The sequence below is a fragment of the Zalophus californianus genome, chromosome 17, assembly GCF_009762305.2.
Source record: "Zalophus californianus isolate mZalCal1 chromosome 17, mZalCal1.pri.v2, whole genome shotgun sequence".
NCBI classification, from domain to species: domain Eukaryota; kingdom Metazoa; phylum Chordata; class Mammalia; order Carnivora; family Otariidae; genus Zalophus; species Zalophus californianus.
This window is the reverse complement of record NC_045611.1, coordinates 53,222,686-53,237,237: the sequence shown is the minus strand read 5'-3', so window position 1 is coordinate 53,237,237 and position 14,552 is coordinate 53,222,686. Positions and strand designations below refer to the sequence as shown.

Sequence of the window (14,552 nt, the reverse complement as noted above, 5' to 3'; positions counted from 1 at the left end):
CTCCGCCCCCTCTTGGGGTCATTTTAAACAATGAAATCAGGGGCACCTGGGTGGCTCAGTCGGTTCAGCGTCTGACTCCTGGTCTTGGCTTGGGTCATGATCTCAGGGCCTTGGGATCAAGCCCTGCACTGGGAGTCTGCACTCAGCAGGGAGTCTGCTTGAGGATTTTTCCCTCGCCCTCTGCCCCTCCCCCAACTCACGTGCTCTCTAAAATAAAAGTACAAATATGCCAAGGAATGTGGCACTAGACAGTTCGAGGAAAGGATGCTTATTTGCATAATGAGAGCGGAAGCAAGAAGGCAGAGTGTCCTCTTGCTCAACCTTAGCCGAAAAGATACATGTTGGGTGAGTCAAATCTTGCTGCTCTGAGCATTTGCATGCCTGCCAACAACCACAAAAGCCCAGTGAGTGTTAACTTGGGGGCTAGAAATAAATTTTAGTGAGCAGGCAAATTCACAAATATGGAATCCATGAATAATGAAGATCAACTGTTAAGTGGCTTCCTTTGTAATCCTGTGCATCTGATTTTATGTGTTTACAGACATAATTTTGTGAAGGGGTTGATAGCCCTAAAAAGTGACTGCCCCCTGCTCTAAATATAGATGAGGAGTAACCAGCCAAAAAGTTTCAGAAGGAGCAGTGGGAGGAGAGAAACGAGAACACGGTGGTATTCCGGATGCCCCATGTAGGAAGATCATAGCTTTCTTCTGGAACTCGCTAGAAAGACTTCATGACCATCAACATAGGATACATAGGATAGCTGGAATAACTAAATCATGCAACAGGGAAAAAAATGGGATTAGCTGGAATCCTATCCACAGATATCCTCAAGTATGCTGTATGTTCAAATGACAGGCACTTGAAGGTGCTCCGAATAAGTATTTCTAGAATGAATGACTCGGCTCTTTCCTCAATTCATAAACCGGAGAGAAAGACAGGGATCTCTTAGCCAAATCTCCTACTTAGAACTTTAGTTTTCGAGAGAAAGGACAAACAATTCAATACCTCAAAATGTTTTTAATATGAAAAAATTTTAAACAATTTCTTTTTGGCAAAAACAGGGAGGGCAGCCACCACCCCACAACCCTGAGTGGAATAGGAAGGCTTGAAGAGCACACAAAGAGCATAGAGACAGGAGGACGAATCTTGCAGCAGCTTCTGAGGAAGATCTCAGTCCAGGGGTAAGTTCAAGTCCACGGGTGAAATGGCCAGGATTCCCTCCTGGAGGGGAAAAGTGGAAGAGCTCGTGAGCATTCACAGAAAGAGCCCGTCCTCCATGCACATTGGCATCTCCATCAGCCCAGTGACAGCAGAGACAGGGCTAGGGATCCAAAGAATCAGAGCCCCGTGGGTGGATGGGGACAGAGTTCTGGAAAAAGGGAGGAGAGACAAAGCCCCAGGGTGGAGGACACAGCACCAGTGGCGGGGAGATAGAGAGACAGGGACCAGAGAGTCAGAGACAGGGACCAGGGTTCTGGAGTTTGAACGATCAAGAGCCCTGGCTTTTGCGTCAAAGTCCTGAGTCCAATCCTCTGATGAGGGACTTTCCCTCAATCTCCACAAAATCGGGATAACATCCAATCCTATAATGTTGCTGTGGGGTTTAAATGGATGGAATCATTCCACTAAAAGTCCTTGGCTGTGCACGTACGTGGCCAAAAAACAAAACAAAACAAGACCCACAAATAAACAAGATTCTGCACTGAGCTCCAGACACACATATCCACTGTCCCCTCCTCATCTCCCTTTGAGGCCTGAAGGGCATCTTTCCCCTAAGTGGACCACTTCCACTCATTCCTGACTCTTCTTCAAACGTGCTCCAACCCCCTGCTTCTCATCGCCTCCCCCCCCCCCCCCCCACCGTCTCAGGGAGCACCAGATGCATTCCTACCGCTGCTCAGACCAGCATCCTTGACTTCCGTCTTCCACTCATTAGCACTCATTAATAGCACTCGTAATCCACTCCATAAGCAAAATCTGTCAGCTCTACCTCTAAATTAACTGGGAGACTCCTCCACTACCCCCACCGTGGTCCCATCCACCCTCATCTCCCTGAACGAGCAGACACCTCCCAACTCCCTACTTCCGCCTCGCCCTCTACAGTATTGCCCCACGAGGCCGCTAGAGGGCGCGAGTTAACACCCAAATCACTTCACGTCGCCCTCTGCTCAAGAGAGCTCTAGGGACTTGGGCTCACTCAGGGTCAGAGTCCAAGTTCTCACCTTCACAAGGCCCCGCCCCTCCTGCTCTTGTCTCTGGCCCTCTCCTCTTCGGTCACCCGGCTTCGACCCTACTGGCCTCCTCTCTGCTCCTCAAACACACCTGGCCAGCTCCTGGCAGGCTGTGAAGCAATGGATGGTTACATCCTGAGAGAGCACGGCATACATCTTTCTGTCCCTGAATCCCCACAGCGACGAGGCAGGTAAGTGAAAGGTGCCCGTTGGGCGGGGGGGGGACGACGACTGGTGCTCAGGTAGCTGGGGACGTTGCCAACGTCACACTGCCAGTACACGGGAGCCCAATCCAGCCCTGAGCCTGGCGCTAGATTTAAAGCAGCAAGCGAGCTGGGTAAGACTCCCTGGTCTTGTGAAGCTGATAGGTCAGGGGCAAGAGAAAACAAAAAATAAAAAGAAATAATAAGTAGAACGAGTCAATCCTACCATCTGGTAGAAGCTGTGTGTTAGCAGGTGCAGAGTGTTATGGAAGGGAGTAAAGCAATGGAAGAGGGAAAGGGAGTGGGTGGGAGGGCATGGAGGTGGCTGCAGTTATAAATGGGGACCAGGGGAGGCCTCACTGGGGGGTGACACCTGAATGGAGCAGAGGAAGCGAGGCAGGGGGATACCTGGGCAAGCGCATTCTGGCAGGCAGTGTCAAAGAAGCAGACAGGCACCAGATAATCACGCAAATGCCCACAGGGTTCCAAGGACTTACAGAGATGATCCCATTTTAATCTTTACAATAACCCTTTGAGATTGGTACTTCTACTCTCCCCACCTGACAGATAAGGAAACCGAGGCCCAGGAAGGGGTCTCCCTTGTTTCCCACTCATAACTGCCAGTGCATATCAGAATGGTTTAAGCCGAGCATAGCGTCTGCACTGATTACCTACTGGTGTACAGTAGGTGCTCAATAAACACAAAACAGATGAATGGTTGGGCTGGGAGAATATTTGTCATGTCTGAAAAGGAGCCGAAGAAGCCACCCCCCCCCCCCAATCACACGGGCACAAGTTAGAATTGGGTAAAGGGAGGCCCAGAGAAGCTTTCTGGCAGCTCACCCAGCCCCCGTGTGCCTGGATCCAGGGTCCGAAGCTGTGCACGTGCTCCACACTGAGTCCGGCCAGGGTGCCCCCGAGCCGGGCCACGCGGCGGCTCAGCTCCATGGCCAGGGCCAGACGGGCCAGGGGCTCCGGGGAAGGCGGCGGGGGCCCAGGGCAGGGCAAGGTGGGGCGTGGGCGGCTGGCAAGAGGGCTGTCCTCCCGGCTGGAGAACAGCTCCACTAGGCGGGCGAAGGAGCCCGCAGAGAGGCGGGCCAGCTGTCCGCGCAGGGCCGGGTCCGAGGCCAGCTGTGGGGCGGGAAGAGAAGAGGCTGGGTCGGCCTCCCCCACGCCTCCGTAGACAGCCAATAGGAGGCTAGGAGGCGTGGCTTCCTCGTGGAAGCCGTCCTGACACTGAGACTCAAAGCCACGCCCCATCCATGACATAAGCCAATCATAAACCAGATTCTGTGCTCTGCCAAACTACTCCTAGAAAGGTGGCCGACAGCCAATGAGGGCCAAGCCCTAATTAGCTGAGTTCTAGAATACAGATCTTATAGCCACGCCCCCTACAGGTTCCCTGAGAGCCTCGGAGACCAGGCCCGTGCCTACAACAACCTTGCCTTCCACCGTACAGTTGATATTATAGGACCACACACTTTGCCCAAGCTTCTGAGCCAATCCAGTTCCAGGACCGAGCCGGCAGTTCATTTCCCCCAACATTCTAAGGCATACCCCTATATAGTTAACCAGGGCTTCAGATTTTAGACAGCACTCTCCAAACCAACTCCCCGCCCACCACCATACACTCCCTAATTCCTCAACTGGTCCCAGTCAGTTTCCCAGATCATGTTTCGGGTGGCCACACCCCTTGCCTTTAGGCCACGCCCCTCTTACGGTGACTGCGAGCCAGGGTTTAAGGTACTACCGTGACCATAACTCTGTCGTTCAACCTGTAGCGGAGAAGTTTAGCCCGTCTGCCTCCATACTGCTTCTATTTCCCTTCCTGATGGGACCTATAGTTTAGAAGCTTCTGCTTAGCCCTGCACGTAGGCATGTTACAGCTAAGATTCTCAAAAACGGCTTTTTTACCGGAAATCTGCCTTCCCAGAGGAGATAAGGAAGTACTTACAGAAATGACTATGCTCTATGGAAGATTTATAGGAACGACACATGACCTGTACACAAAGATCAAGTGACCAGGGACAGGGCGCCGGGGTGGCTCTGTCAGTTAAGGGTCTGCCTTCCGCTCAGGTCATGATCTCAGGGTCCTGGGATCAAGCCCCGCATCAGACTCCCTGCTGAGCCTGGAGTCTGCTTCTCTCTCTCCCTTCCCCCCGCTCGTGCTCTCTGTTTCTCTCCCTCAAATAAATAAATAATATCGCTAATAAATAAGTAAAACCTCTCTATTTTATTTTTTAAAAGGTTTTTTTTAATTTTTAATTTATTTATTTGATAGAGCGAGAGAGCACAAGCAGGGGGGACAATAGAGGGAGAGGGAGAAGGAGGCCCCCCGCCAAGCAGGGAGCCCGATGTGGGTGGGGCTCGATCCCAGAACCCTGGGATCATGACCCAAGCTGAAGGCAGACGTTTAACCATCTGAGCCACCCTGGTGCCTCTATTTTTTAAAAGGTTTTATTTATTTATTTGACAGAGAGAGAGAGAGAGAGAGAGCACAAGCAGGGGGAGCAGCAGACAGAGGGAGAAGGAGAAGCAGACTCCCTGAGCAGGGAGCCCTAAGCAGGGGCTTGGTCCCAGGACCCCGGGATCATGACCTGAGCCGAAGGCAGACGCTTAACGACGGAGCCACCCAAGTGCCCCAAAACCTCTTAAAAACAAACAAACAAACAAAACTGACCAAGGACAAAAGAAGTTACACAACCTTCCTCTCTTGTCTACAGACGTCAGTCACTTTTTGATTCAATCCCCTCCCCCTTCCCCCATTCCTAACATAAAAGAAGCTCAAATCTCATGCTGGGGGGAGATGGTTCTTTGAGACGATTGTCTGCCATCTCTTGTCTGCCATCTCTTCGGTGTGCTGGTTTTCCAAATAAAGTTGCTTTCCTTACCCCAACATCTTGCCTCTCGGCTCACTGGCCTGTGATGCTGGGAGCAGAATGAGCTTGGACCCCGTTACAAACCCTTCATAGAAGCCGAGTCCCACCCTCTCCTCCCCCGACCATCTAATGAGAATGCAGATCCAGGTTCTGATCCCAGTGCCCAACAATCCGCAATCCCTAGCCTAGCTAAGGGATGGAACAGACTGCCTGTCACCTTCTGGTTGATGACTTCTGCCTCTTCCTCCAGCAAGACCACCAGCTTCCGCAGTAGGGCTTCCTTCTCTGTGGATGGGGCTCCCTGTAACTCTGGAGGGTGGGCAGAAGAGAATTCAGCTGGGGGCAGAACCCTGCCCACCCTTCTGCCCTCATCCTTCTCCGGGGCCCCTCGGTACCTCACCTGGGCTAGGTGGGGATCTCAGTTGCTCTTGGACCAGCTGTTCCAGCCGCTGGGCCACCAGAGCATAGAAGTCTGGAGTAGCTGGGCCTTGGGTGAAAAGAGCCAATGATGGGTCTCCGGGACATCGGGAAGTTATGGATTCTCTTCTTGTCCCAACCACCTTGCCAGGTAGCAATGATTTCCCTTTCACAATGGGGCCCAGTGAGCACACTTGGTAAAAGGCCTTGATACTTCCCATTTTAATTGTGTCCTTCAAACTAGAGTTAGAATGTTAGAGCTGAACGAGACCTTGAAGATGATCCTATCCAAGAAAGACAAACACAGGGCACTCCAACTATTACCATTCTATCCCTTGCTGGTTTCAGGCGTCATCACCTGATCACAGAACTCTTCTCCCCAGCTGCGAAATCCTTTTCAAGCTAGCACTCCCGGTAGCCATTACTAGTCTATCAAGTCTCACATATGAGAGGAAACCTTTTGGTTACTCTTGATCAAGTCCAAGGACACCCCCCCCCCCCACACACACATGCACACATTTCTACTTTGCTTCTGGAGAAATATAGGAGCAAGAAAGAAAAGGAGTTTCCAGAGTCATGTAACCAAACAGACAGGGAGCTGTGACTGAAAACCAGATCTCCTGCCTTCCTACTGAGGGCACTGGTAGCCACAAAGTCCCAGGGGCAGGGAAGCATGCACGGGAGGAGAGAGATAACAAACAGAAAGGGCCCAAAAGCCCCCCTATGAAGCCAGCTCACAGAACTGACAGACAGCAATGTAACTGGGGGTGGGAGGAGCAGGGAATGGTGAGGGTAGTCCCCACTCAGCTCCCCTCTTAGCTGAGTGATCTTGGGCTAGCTCCTTATCCTTTCTATGCTTTCAAGAATCAAAGCTTCTTAAAAAAAAAAAAAAAAAAAAATCAAAGCTCTGGCCCTGCAAGTTCATGGGTGATCTCGGGAAATCTCTTACCAGGCTCTGAAACATAGCATGGGCGGAGGGGCAGGGAGCAAGGCCGAGGGGATTCAGGGGGAACTGCTCCTCGCCCCAGGGGGCAGGGAAGACATCTTCGAAGGCGGCTCAGGAAATCTGTTGGCTCCTCCTGGGCAGGACTCCTGGGGAAGGGGACCTCAGAGAGTGACCCCAGAGGCTCCTTTGCAAGCAGCCCCTTTTTCCTCCCACGGAGGGCCTCTGGCTGCAGCCCCAGGGATGAGGAAAAGAGCCAGATATAAAGAGAGGGGCACACAGACAGACTGAGACCAGGCACGAAGTTAGAGAGGGCCCTACCCCAGATGCAGGCCCCTGAGGGAGGAGGGCAACTCCTCTTACCTGGGTGGGGTTGGAATGGGGGACCCGGCAGGCTCACCTCGCCTAAAGAAGGCAGCTAGGACTCTCACCGTGTCCTCCCGGAGGCCCAGCTCTTCCGAGCCTGCCATGGGGCACCTGTGAAAGAAGCCGGGGGATGGACTCCAGGGTTGAACTGAGGTGGAGGATTGGGGCCTAAATGCCTAGTCCCTGAATAAGGAGGGGGCCAGGAACCGTGAGTCGCCAAGGGAAGAAAGGGCTGAGAGTCTGAACTCCTAAGTCCTTTAGGGGAGTTAGGGGCTGGGAACCCAGGCTCTTGAGCCCTCAGAGGGAGAAGAGGTTTGAGGTCGGAGACTCCTTGATCCTTGGAGAGGAAGAGGCTGGGGACCCGGATGCCGTGGTCTAAGGGAGAAAGGGACTGGGGGCTGGACTCGAGTTTTCGGAGAAGGGGGTTGGGGGGATCTGAATTCTTGAGTCTGAGAGAGAAGGGGACTTGGGGCTCCGACTTCTGGATTCTGAAGGCATATGCCAAGCTGCTCAAGCTCTTAGAGAATCGGGAACTACGAATCCCAGCAGGCTTCACGGCAAACCTTCCCCTCGGTGCGCACTAGCTAGCCGCGCAGCCGGCCTGGGAGGTGTAGTTGCCTCATCTGACCAAGGCTGGAATCTTGGGGACACGGGGCGCATGAATGTCGGGGAAGCGGCACTGAGGGGCCGGCCCCCCCCCGAGATCCCGGCCTTTTCCCTTCTCACCCCAGCCCTCCCAAAGGCCCGGCTTACCTGGGGCCGGAGCCGCCACCCCCTCCTCCTTCACTAAACTTGCAAAAACTTTCTTAAGGGGAACTCTCCCGCGCCTGCGCACTGGTCCGAGTCGGTGACGGCCCTATTGTGGGAGGGGCGGAGCGCTGGACGCCCATCTAATTTGCATGTGGCGTTCCCAGCATGCCATTGGCCGGAAGGCCTAAAAAGGGCATGGGGGGAGGGCGTCCGGGCTCTCGGTGCCGCCTCTTTAGCCGTAGAGAGCCTGTCAACCCACCGCGGATAAAGTTGTTTTTATTTCGTGAAATCGATAGAACAGAAAATCGCATTGCTCTGAAGCTCAGCTGACAGGAAGGAGGGTGTGCAGCTTCAAGTTCGAGAGCTATCGGACCCCAAAACGCAGGGGTGGGTCCTAGCACCCTGCGCGCCCCGACCCTCTACGTAGGTAACAGGGAGGATCTGGGGAATTGGTGGCGTCCGGGCCGAGAAGGGCGAGAAAGAAAGGATCCGCCCTGAGTCCAGAGGGGCATTGTGTACTCTAGGGAAAGTGAAGCAACGAGGGGAAAAAGTGAAGCAATGGCCGGTGCTGGAGGTCGGCTGTAAAAAAAAAACAACAACAACAAAAACCAGAAAAAGTAGCGGGGAGTGGGGGGAGGGCAGGCGTCTGCACTGGGGGATCTAAGGGAGAGAAGAGTGGACCCTGAAAACGGGAGGCAGTCCACTCTATAAAGTGTGTGTGTGTGTGTGTGTGTGTGTGTGTGTGTGTGCGCGCGCGCGCGCCCTACAGAAGGCAGGCTGTTGGGGGGGAATGGTGGATGGAGGGTCTACGGTGGAAATGGGTGAGGGGCCTTTCTGTGGGGGAATTGTAGAAGGGTTCTACAACACGGTTAAGTGCGGGAGGTAGAGATCTACAAGTGAATAACGTCTGCCCTGAAATAACTAGGGGAGGCTCTACCTTGGAAGTGAAGGTAACTGCCTTGGGTGATGTGGGGGAGGGGAGAGGAGAAAAGAGTTTACAACGGAAGAGGGAAGGATCTACGCTGGCGGAATTGGGAAGGTTAGAGAGTCTGCACAGAAGAAGGTGGGGAAAGAAGGGGGGTCTCAAATGCATTGGGGAGGAAGTCCTCGATGAATTGGGGGAGCCTGTCTGGTGGATGAAAAGAGGAGGTGTCTTGTTTTATACCCCAGGAAAACATAAGTGAGGGACATTGCACCGCGTCCCCAAGAGAGGAAGGTCTGGGTGCGGAACCCTCGGGCCGGGTGGGCCTATGAGGCCATCCGCGCCCACGAACTGCCCTCTAAGCGCAGGCCGGACCATGGGAACCCCAAAGCCACGGATCTTGCCCTGGCTGGTGTCGCAGCTGGACCTGGGGCTGCTGGAGGGGGTAGCCTGGCTGGACGAGAGACGCACGCGCTTCCGCATCCCTTGGAAGCACGGCTTGCGGCAGGATGCCCAGCAGGAGGACTTTGGCATCTTCCAGGTGCGTGAGCTTCCCGGACGCGGGGAACCCTGAGCTAACAGCCGGGAGGGGTGGACTTGCAGGGGGCGGAGCGGAGAAAGCGGGGTTAGCACGCGTGCGGTTGGCAGGCGCTGACGCCGGCAGGTGGAGGTGAGTGGAGTTAGGACAAGACTGGGAAGGGTTAGTGGGATCAGCCGACTGGTGTCGGATAGCAGGCAAGGTTGGAGCGGCCGGGTTCCGAAAAAAGAACCGGAAAAGCGGGGTTAGAACCCGAAAGAAATGCAAACTGGGCGTTCTGGGCTCGCAGGGGTGGGGTCTCTTGGTCCTAGCATTCTGGGGGCGGGTCTCAGAACCTTAGAGGCGAGACGTGGCCCCGAAGCTGAGGTGATTTCTCACCAAATTAGGATACAGCAGTGGTGGTAACCCGAGTTAGAGTGCGAGGGGGCGGGGTTACTACAGAAGGTGTCCTGGGGCAGGTTGGTGGCAGAGTTAGACACCCAGTAGGACCTGGAAGGCTGACTTAGAAAGCAAAGCTTTTCAAAAGGTGAAGTTAGGCGGCCTTAGGATGCAGAGAAGCCAAGAGTTTGGGGACGGATCAGTGCCGAGTTAGAACGTGCCAGGGGAGCGAACCCTTGGGGCGTGGTCTTAGTCATCCTCCTCATTCTCCTGGTACCCACTGGATCCCCAGGCGTGGGCGGAGGCCAGCGGTGCCTACACTCCTGGAAAGGATAAACCTGATCTGCCCACCTGGAAGAGGAATTTCCGATCCGCCCTGAACCGGAAGGAGGGGTTGCGTTTAGCCGAGGATCGGAGCAAGGACCCCCAGGACCCGCACAAGGTCTATGAGTTTGTGATCTCAGGTGTGCCAGAAGTGGGGTTTCACATGGAGGGATGGGACTTTGAGCGTCCCCAACACCCTACTCCACCCACCGCCTTCCTCCACAGGAGCTGGGAACTTCTCGGAGTTGGACACCTCTCCGGACGCCAATGGCAGATGCAGTACCTCGGATACCCAGGTAAGAATGCACTCCAACCCCCCTGCCCTCACTCTGACCCATCTTCTCTCTGTGTCTCCATGGCCTTGTTCAGGCATCCCGTTCTCCTCCTGGACCAACACCCCAGTCTTCCTCCTGAGCCTCCATCCTCTCCCCTGCAAGGCTGTCCCCCAGCCGATCTAGAGCTGACCCTGTCTCTCCCCTGCTCATAGCCCTTCCATGGCTTCCAGCGTCCTCAGGAGAAAGTTCAGAACTTTCACCAGGCAGTGAGTACCCTAAGACGCCTTCACAGAATTTCATAGCCTCCGTTGCTATTTCGAGTACCTTCAGCCTCGGGGGAACCCTGAACCACCCTACCCTTGATCTTGCTGATGTCTGTGCCAGGGCAAGTCCCCTCTGAAATTGTGTCCAGCCCTCTCGGCCCAGCTCTTGCTTGCACAAGGCCAGACCCTTGGGCTGGAATTAGCTGCTCCCCTGGCGCCAACAGTCGCACGTAGCATATACCAGAGCGTGTATTTTGCTGTCTGTGCCCGTGGTTGTCTCCCCACCCCACCCCCAGCCCCGCTTACAGGAAGCCCCTTGAGGGCAAAGCTCAGGTCTGACTCCTCTCTGGGTCCCAAGGCCTTGGTCTACGTGAAGCCTCTAGAAAAGGCTATGGAAATGTCCAGATCCTTTTCTTTTTTCTTCTCTCCAGGAAGATATACTAGAGTTACTGAGTGACATGGTCTTGGCCCCATTCCCAGAAGGGGGGCCCTCGAACCTGGCTGTGGTCCCTGAGCAGACCCCTCCATTCTTGCTGAGCCCCACCACAGACATCCCTGCTCCCTGCCCAAACTCAGAGCCCCCTGAAAACCCACTGAGGCAGCTCTTGTTGCCTGAGGAAGGTGAGTGCCAGCTGTGGGGTGGGAGGTGCTGGGGCGCTGTGCCCCCTAATGCTCTCTCAACCTTGCTCCCCCTTCATGTCACTTCTGCCACTGCTCAGAGTGGGAGTTCGAGGTGACTGCCTTCTACCGGGGCCGCCAAGTCTTCCAGCAGACTGTCTTCTGCCCGAGGGGCCTGCGGCTGGTGGCATCAGAGGCAGGCGACAGGACGCTGCCCGGACAGCCAGTAATACTGCCAGACCCTGGGGTGTCGCTGACAGACAGGGGCGTGATGGGCTACGTGAGGCGTGTGCTGAGCTGCCTGGGCGGGGGACTAGCTCTGTGCAGGGCAGGACAGCGGCTCTGGGCCCGGAGGCTGGGGCACTGTCACACATACTGGGCCTTGGGCGAGGAGCTCCTCCCTGACAGCTGTCATGGACCCAGCGGCGAGGTCCCCAAGGATGAGGAAGGAGACGTGTTCAACCTGAGGCCCTTCGTGTCAGGTGAGTGAGGCAAGGCCTTATAGCTCCGCTGTGGGAAGAGTAGGTCAGTCACTGGGGGCGCCTGGGGGGCTCAGTAGGTTAAGTGTTGACGCTTTTTTTTTTCTTTTTAATTCATGTGACAGAGGGAGAGATAGAGAGAGAGAGGGAATATGAGCAGGGGAGAGAGGCGGAGGGAGAGGGAGAAGCAGACTCCTCGCTGAGCCAGGAGCCTGATATGGGGGCTCAGTCCCAGGACCCTGAGATCATGCCCTGAGCTGAAGGCAGACGCTTAACCCTCTGAGCCACCCAGGCGCCCCAAGCGTTTGACTCTTGATTTCAGCTCAGGTCATGATCTCAGGGTCGTGAGATCAAGCCCCAGGTTGGGCTCGGCACTGATCGCGGAACCTGCTTAAGACTCTCTCTCTCGGGGCGCCTGGGTGGCTCAGTCAGTTAAGCGTCTGCCTTCAGCTCAGGGCATGATCTCGGGGTCTTGGGATCGAGCCCCATATTGGCTTCCTGCTCAGCAAGGAGTCTGCTTCTTCCTCTCCCTCTGACCCTCCTCCCCACTTGTGCTCTCTCTCTGTCTCAAATAAATAAGTAAAATCTTAAAAAAAAAAAAAAAATCCTCTCTCTCTTTCTCTCCCTCTGCCCCTCCCTGCCACTCTCTCTCCCTCTCTAAAAAAAAAAAAAAAAAAAAAAAAAAAGATTTCGAACCTGCAGGCCCCAGAGTTCCAATTCAGACCCTGCTGCTTTGCTTTGTGCTATAACCTGGGGCAAAAGATGGGACTGCTCTGAGTCGGCCCGAGGAGTGTCTCCTCTGCTGGAGCTGGTAGGGGGCACAGGGCCCAGTGTGCAGAAAGTGCTTGAGGAATTGACTGCCATAGTCCTCACTATCACCAGTTATTAGTGTGGGTAGACAGATGCAGGAGAGAGAAGTCCTTTAGGGCTTTGTTATCTAATAGATACCTCTGCAGTGATGGGACTGTTGCGGATTTGCACTGTCCTATCTGGTATCCACCAGCCACGTGTGGCTATTGAGTACTTAGGCCATGCAACCGAGGAAGGGAGTTTTAAATTGTATTCGCTTTTAATTAGTTACTATTTAAATGGAAATAGCCACAGTGGCTAGAGGCTACTGGAATGTGGCCTTCGGGGGTTAAAGACTAGCAACTGCCAACCACCTTGTGCTCCAAACACCTTGTGCTCCAACCACCATGTACTCCAACCACCTTGTACTCCAAAATCAGGGACCGTCCTTGTGGGGAGTGTACTCCTTCCTATCCCAAATAGGGGAGCGGTGCAGATCTTCCAGCCCCACCCTGATGGGAGGAAAAGCATTTAAGATTGTGCCAGGACTTCTCCTAGGTCAGCAGCCATCTAGTCATGGTGGTGTAGGTATGTCAGGCTTCGGGTCAGGGGAGAAGGTGAGGCTGACAGGTTTGGGGGGCAGGGAGGGGCAGGTGGTGGTGGTGGGGGGTCCTCCTCCCATGACTGACTAGGATCTCGGGCCCCCAGATCTGATTGCCTTCATCGAAGGAAGCCGACACTCACCACGCTACACCCTCTGGTTCTGCGTGGGGGAGCCATGGCCCCAGGACCAGCCATGGACCAAGAAGCTCGTGATGGTCAAGGTGCTGCAGGCCTGGGCTCCTGGAGCTAAGGGGTGGATCTTAACAAAGGGAGGAGGAACTACAACTCCCAGAAGCCCCTCTGAGGAACTACGACTTCCAAGAGTCTCTGCAACCACCAGTTCCTCATCCCCAGGAGCTTGTGGGACGTGTCCCCCTCATGGCCTCACCCCCAGAACCTGTTTTGAACTCTCAGAGCCATGTGGAAGTCGGTGGACTACAAGTCCTAGCAGCCTCTGTGAGGAATTACAGCTCCTAGCAGTCCTTTTGATCACAAGCTGCTCAGCCCTAGCTTCTGGGAACCCCTCCAGCATCTCAGCCCTAGGCAACTTCTCAGGCCTCTGGTGGTTGTGGTTATGGGGAAAACTACAACTCCCAGCAGCCTTGGGCCTAACGGTTCATCCTGGGTTATAGTGGGGGCTGTTGGGGAGCTGTAGTCCACTCAACCCCACTCCTGCCAGTAGATAGTGTTGCGTGTTTCCCCTGACTCCTGTTTCTCCCCCTACCTCCCGCAGGTTGTTCCCACATGCCTCAGGGCCCTGCTGGACATGGCACGGTCAGGGGGCGCGTCTTCACTGGAGAACACTGTGGACCTGCACATTTCCAACAGCTACCCATTCACTCTCACCTCAGACCAGTACAAGGCCTACCTCCAGGACCTGGTCGAGGACATGGATTTCTAGGTCACTCGGGAGGTCTGACCCCTCACTCCTCACGGGTGCTGCCCCCTCGTGCCTTCACCTTGGCTAATAAACTGTTTCTTGCCACTGTCACCACTTGTGTGTCTGGTGTTGGGTGTTGGCTAGGTCCAGGCTAGCCCTGACGTAGGCTAGGCATTATTCCTTCTTAGGACCTCAGCTTACACATCTGTGCAAGCAACCCACAACCCAGATGCTCCCTGCATGAGGACCAGATACTGTGCAGGGGGCAGCTGTCACCTCCTTACCTCTTCCCAGGGACCTGGTGAGGAGGTGACAGTCACCCCCATTTTACAGGCCAAGAAATTGACACTAGAAGAGCAAAGGTCACAAAGCAGGAAACACAAGATGGGTGAGAATCCAGTCGGACTCCAGGGTTGCTGCTCTCCAAGGGAGGCCCTGGGGCAGAATCTAGAACCCCTGTCTTGTCTATGGACAGTTCAGGCCACTGTCCAGTAGGCAAAGAGCCTTTCACCTGGATCATCCTGTCAGCTGGGGGAGGGGGGCTTAGGTCCCCTCCCAGCTCCTGCTGGGTGACCTCGGGCAAGTCCTGCTTTCCAGGCCGTGGGCCCCCCCTCTGCACGGGGCTGGAACAGGCAGTTGTACAAGAGTTCTGTGCCCTAGCCTTAAAGCCCGCCCACCCCAGTGACCCCGGTGT

General features: G+C 54.8%; 2 protein-coding genes across 5 annotated transcripts; one reads left to right on the top strand and one right to left on the bottom strand.

The window, feature by feature from the left end:
• Nucleotides 1–1,008: 1,008 nt before the first annotated feature.
• Nucleotides 1,009–7,905, bottom strand: BCL2L12 (BCL2 like 12). The gene is made up of 7 exons (XM_027619517.2): nucleotides 7,793–7,905; nucleotides 7,037–7,150; nucleotides 6,680–6,822; nucleotides 5,714–5,800; nucleotides 5,531–5,622; nucleotides 3,278–3,565; nucleotides 1,009–1,221 (listed from the first exon to the last, which is right to left on the bottom strand). Exons 2-7 carry the CDS (start codon nucleotides 7,141–7,143, stop codon nucleotides 1,171–1,173), a joined length of 768 nt encoding a protein of 255 aa, XP_027475318.2. The 5' UTR covers nucleotides 7,144–7,150; nucleotides 7,793–7,905; the 3' UTR covers nucleotides 1,009–1,170.
• A 53-nt stretch (nucleotides 7,906–7,958) lies between these two features.
• IRF3 (interferon regulatory factor 3) lies at nucleotides 7,959–13,969 on the top strand. 4 transcript variants are annotated; one of them, XM_027619514.1, is made up of 9 exons: nucleotides 7,959–8,212; nucleotides 9,080–9,252; nucleotides 9,920–10,091; nucleotides 10,177–10,247; nucleotides 10,439–10,492; nucleotides 10,921–11,110; nucleotides 11,209–11,589; nucleotides 13,084–13,199; nucleotides 13,712–13,969. In XM_027619514.1, the coding sequence occupies exons 2-9, from the start codon at nucleotides 9,088–9,090 to the stop codon at nucleotides 13,877–13,879; spliced, it is 1,317 nt and encodes a 438-aa protein (XP_027475315.1). In that variant the 5' UTR covers nucleotides 7,959–8,212; nucleotides 9,080–9,087; the 3' UTR covers nucleotides 13,880–13,969. The 4 variants fall into 4 exon arrangements, with proteins under 4 accessions (XP_027475315.1, XP_027475317.1, XP_027475314.1 ...); XM_027619513.1 differs by having other exon boundaries at nucleotides 7,990–8,212; nucleotides 8,960–9,252; XM_027619516.1 differs by lacking the exon at nucleotides 10,439–10,492.
• The last annotated feature ends 583 nt before the right edge of the window (nucleotides 13,970–14,552 follow it).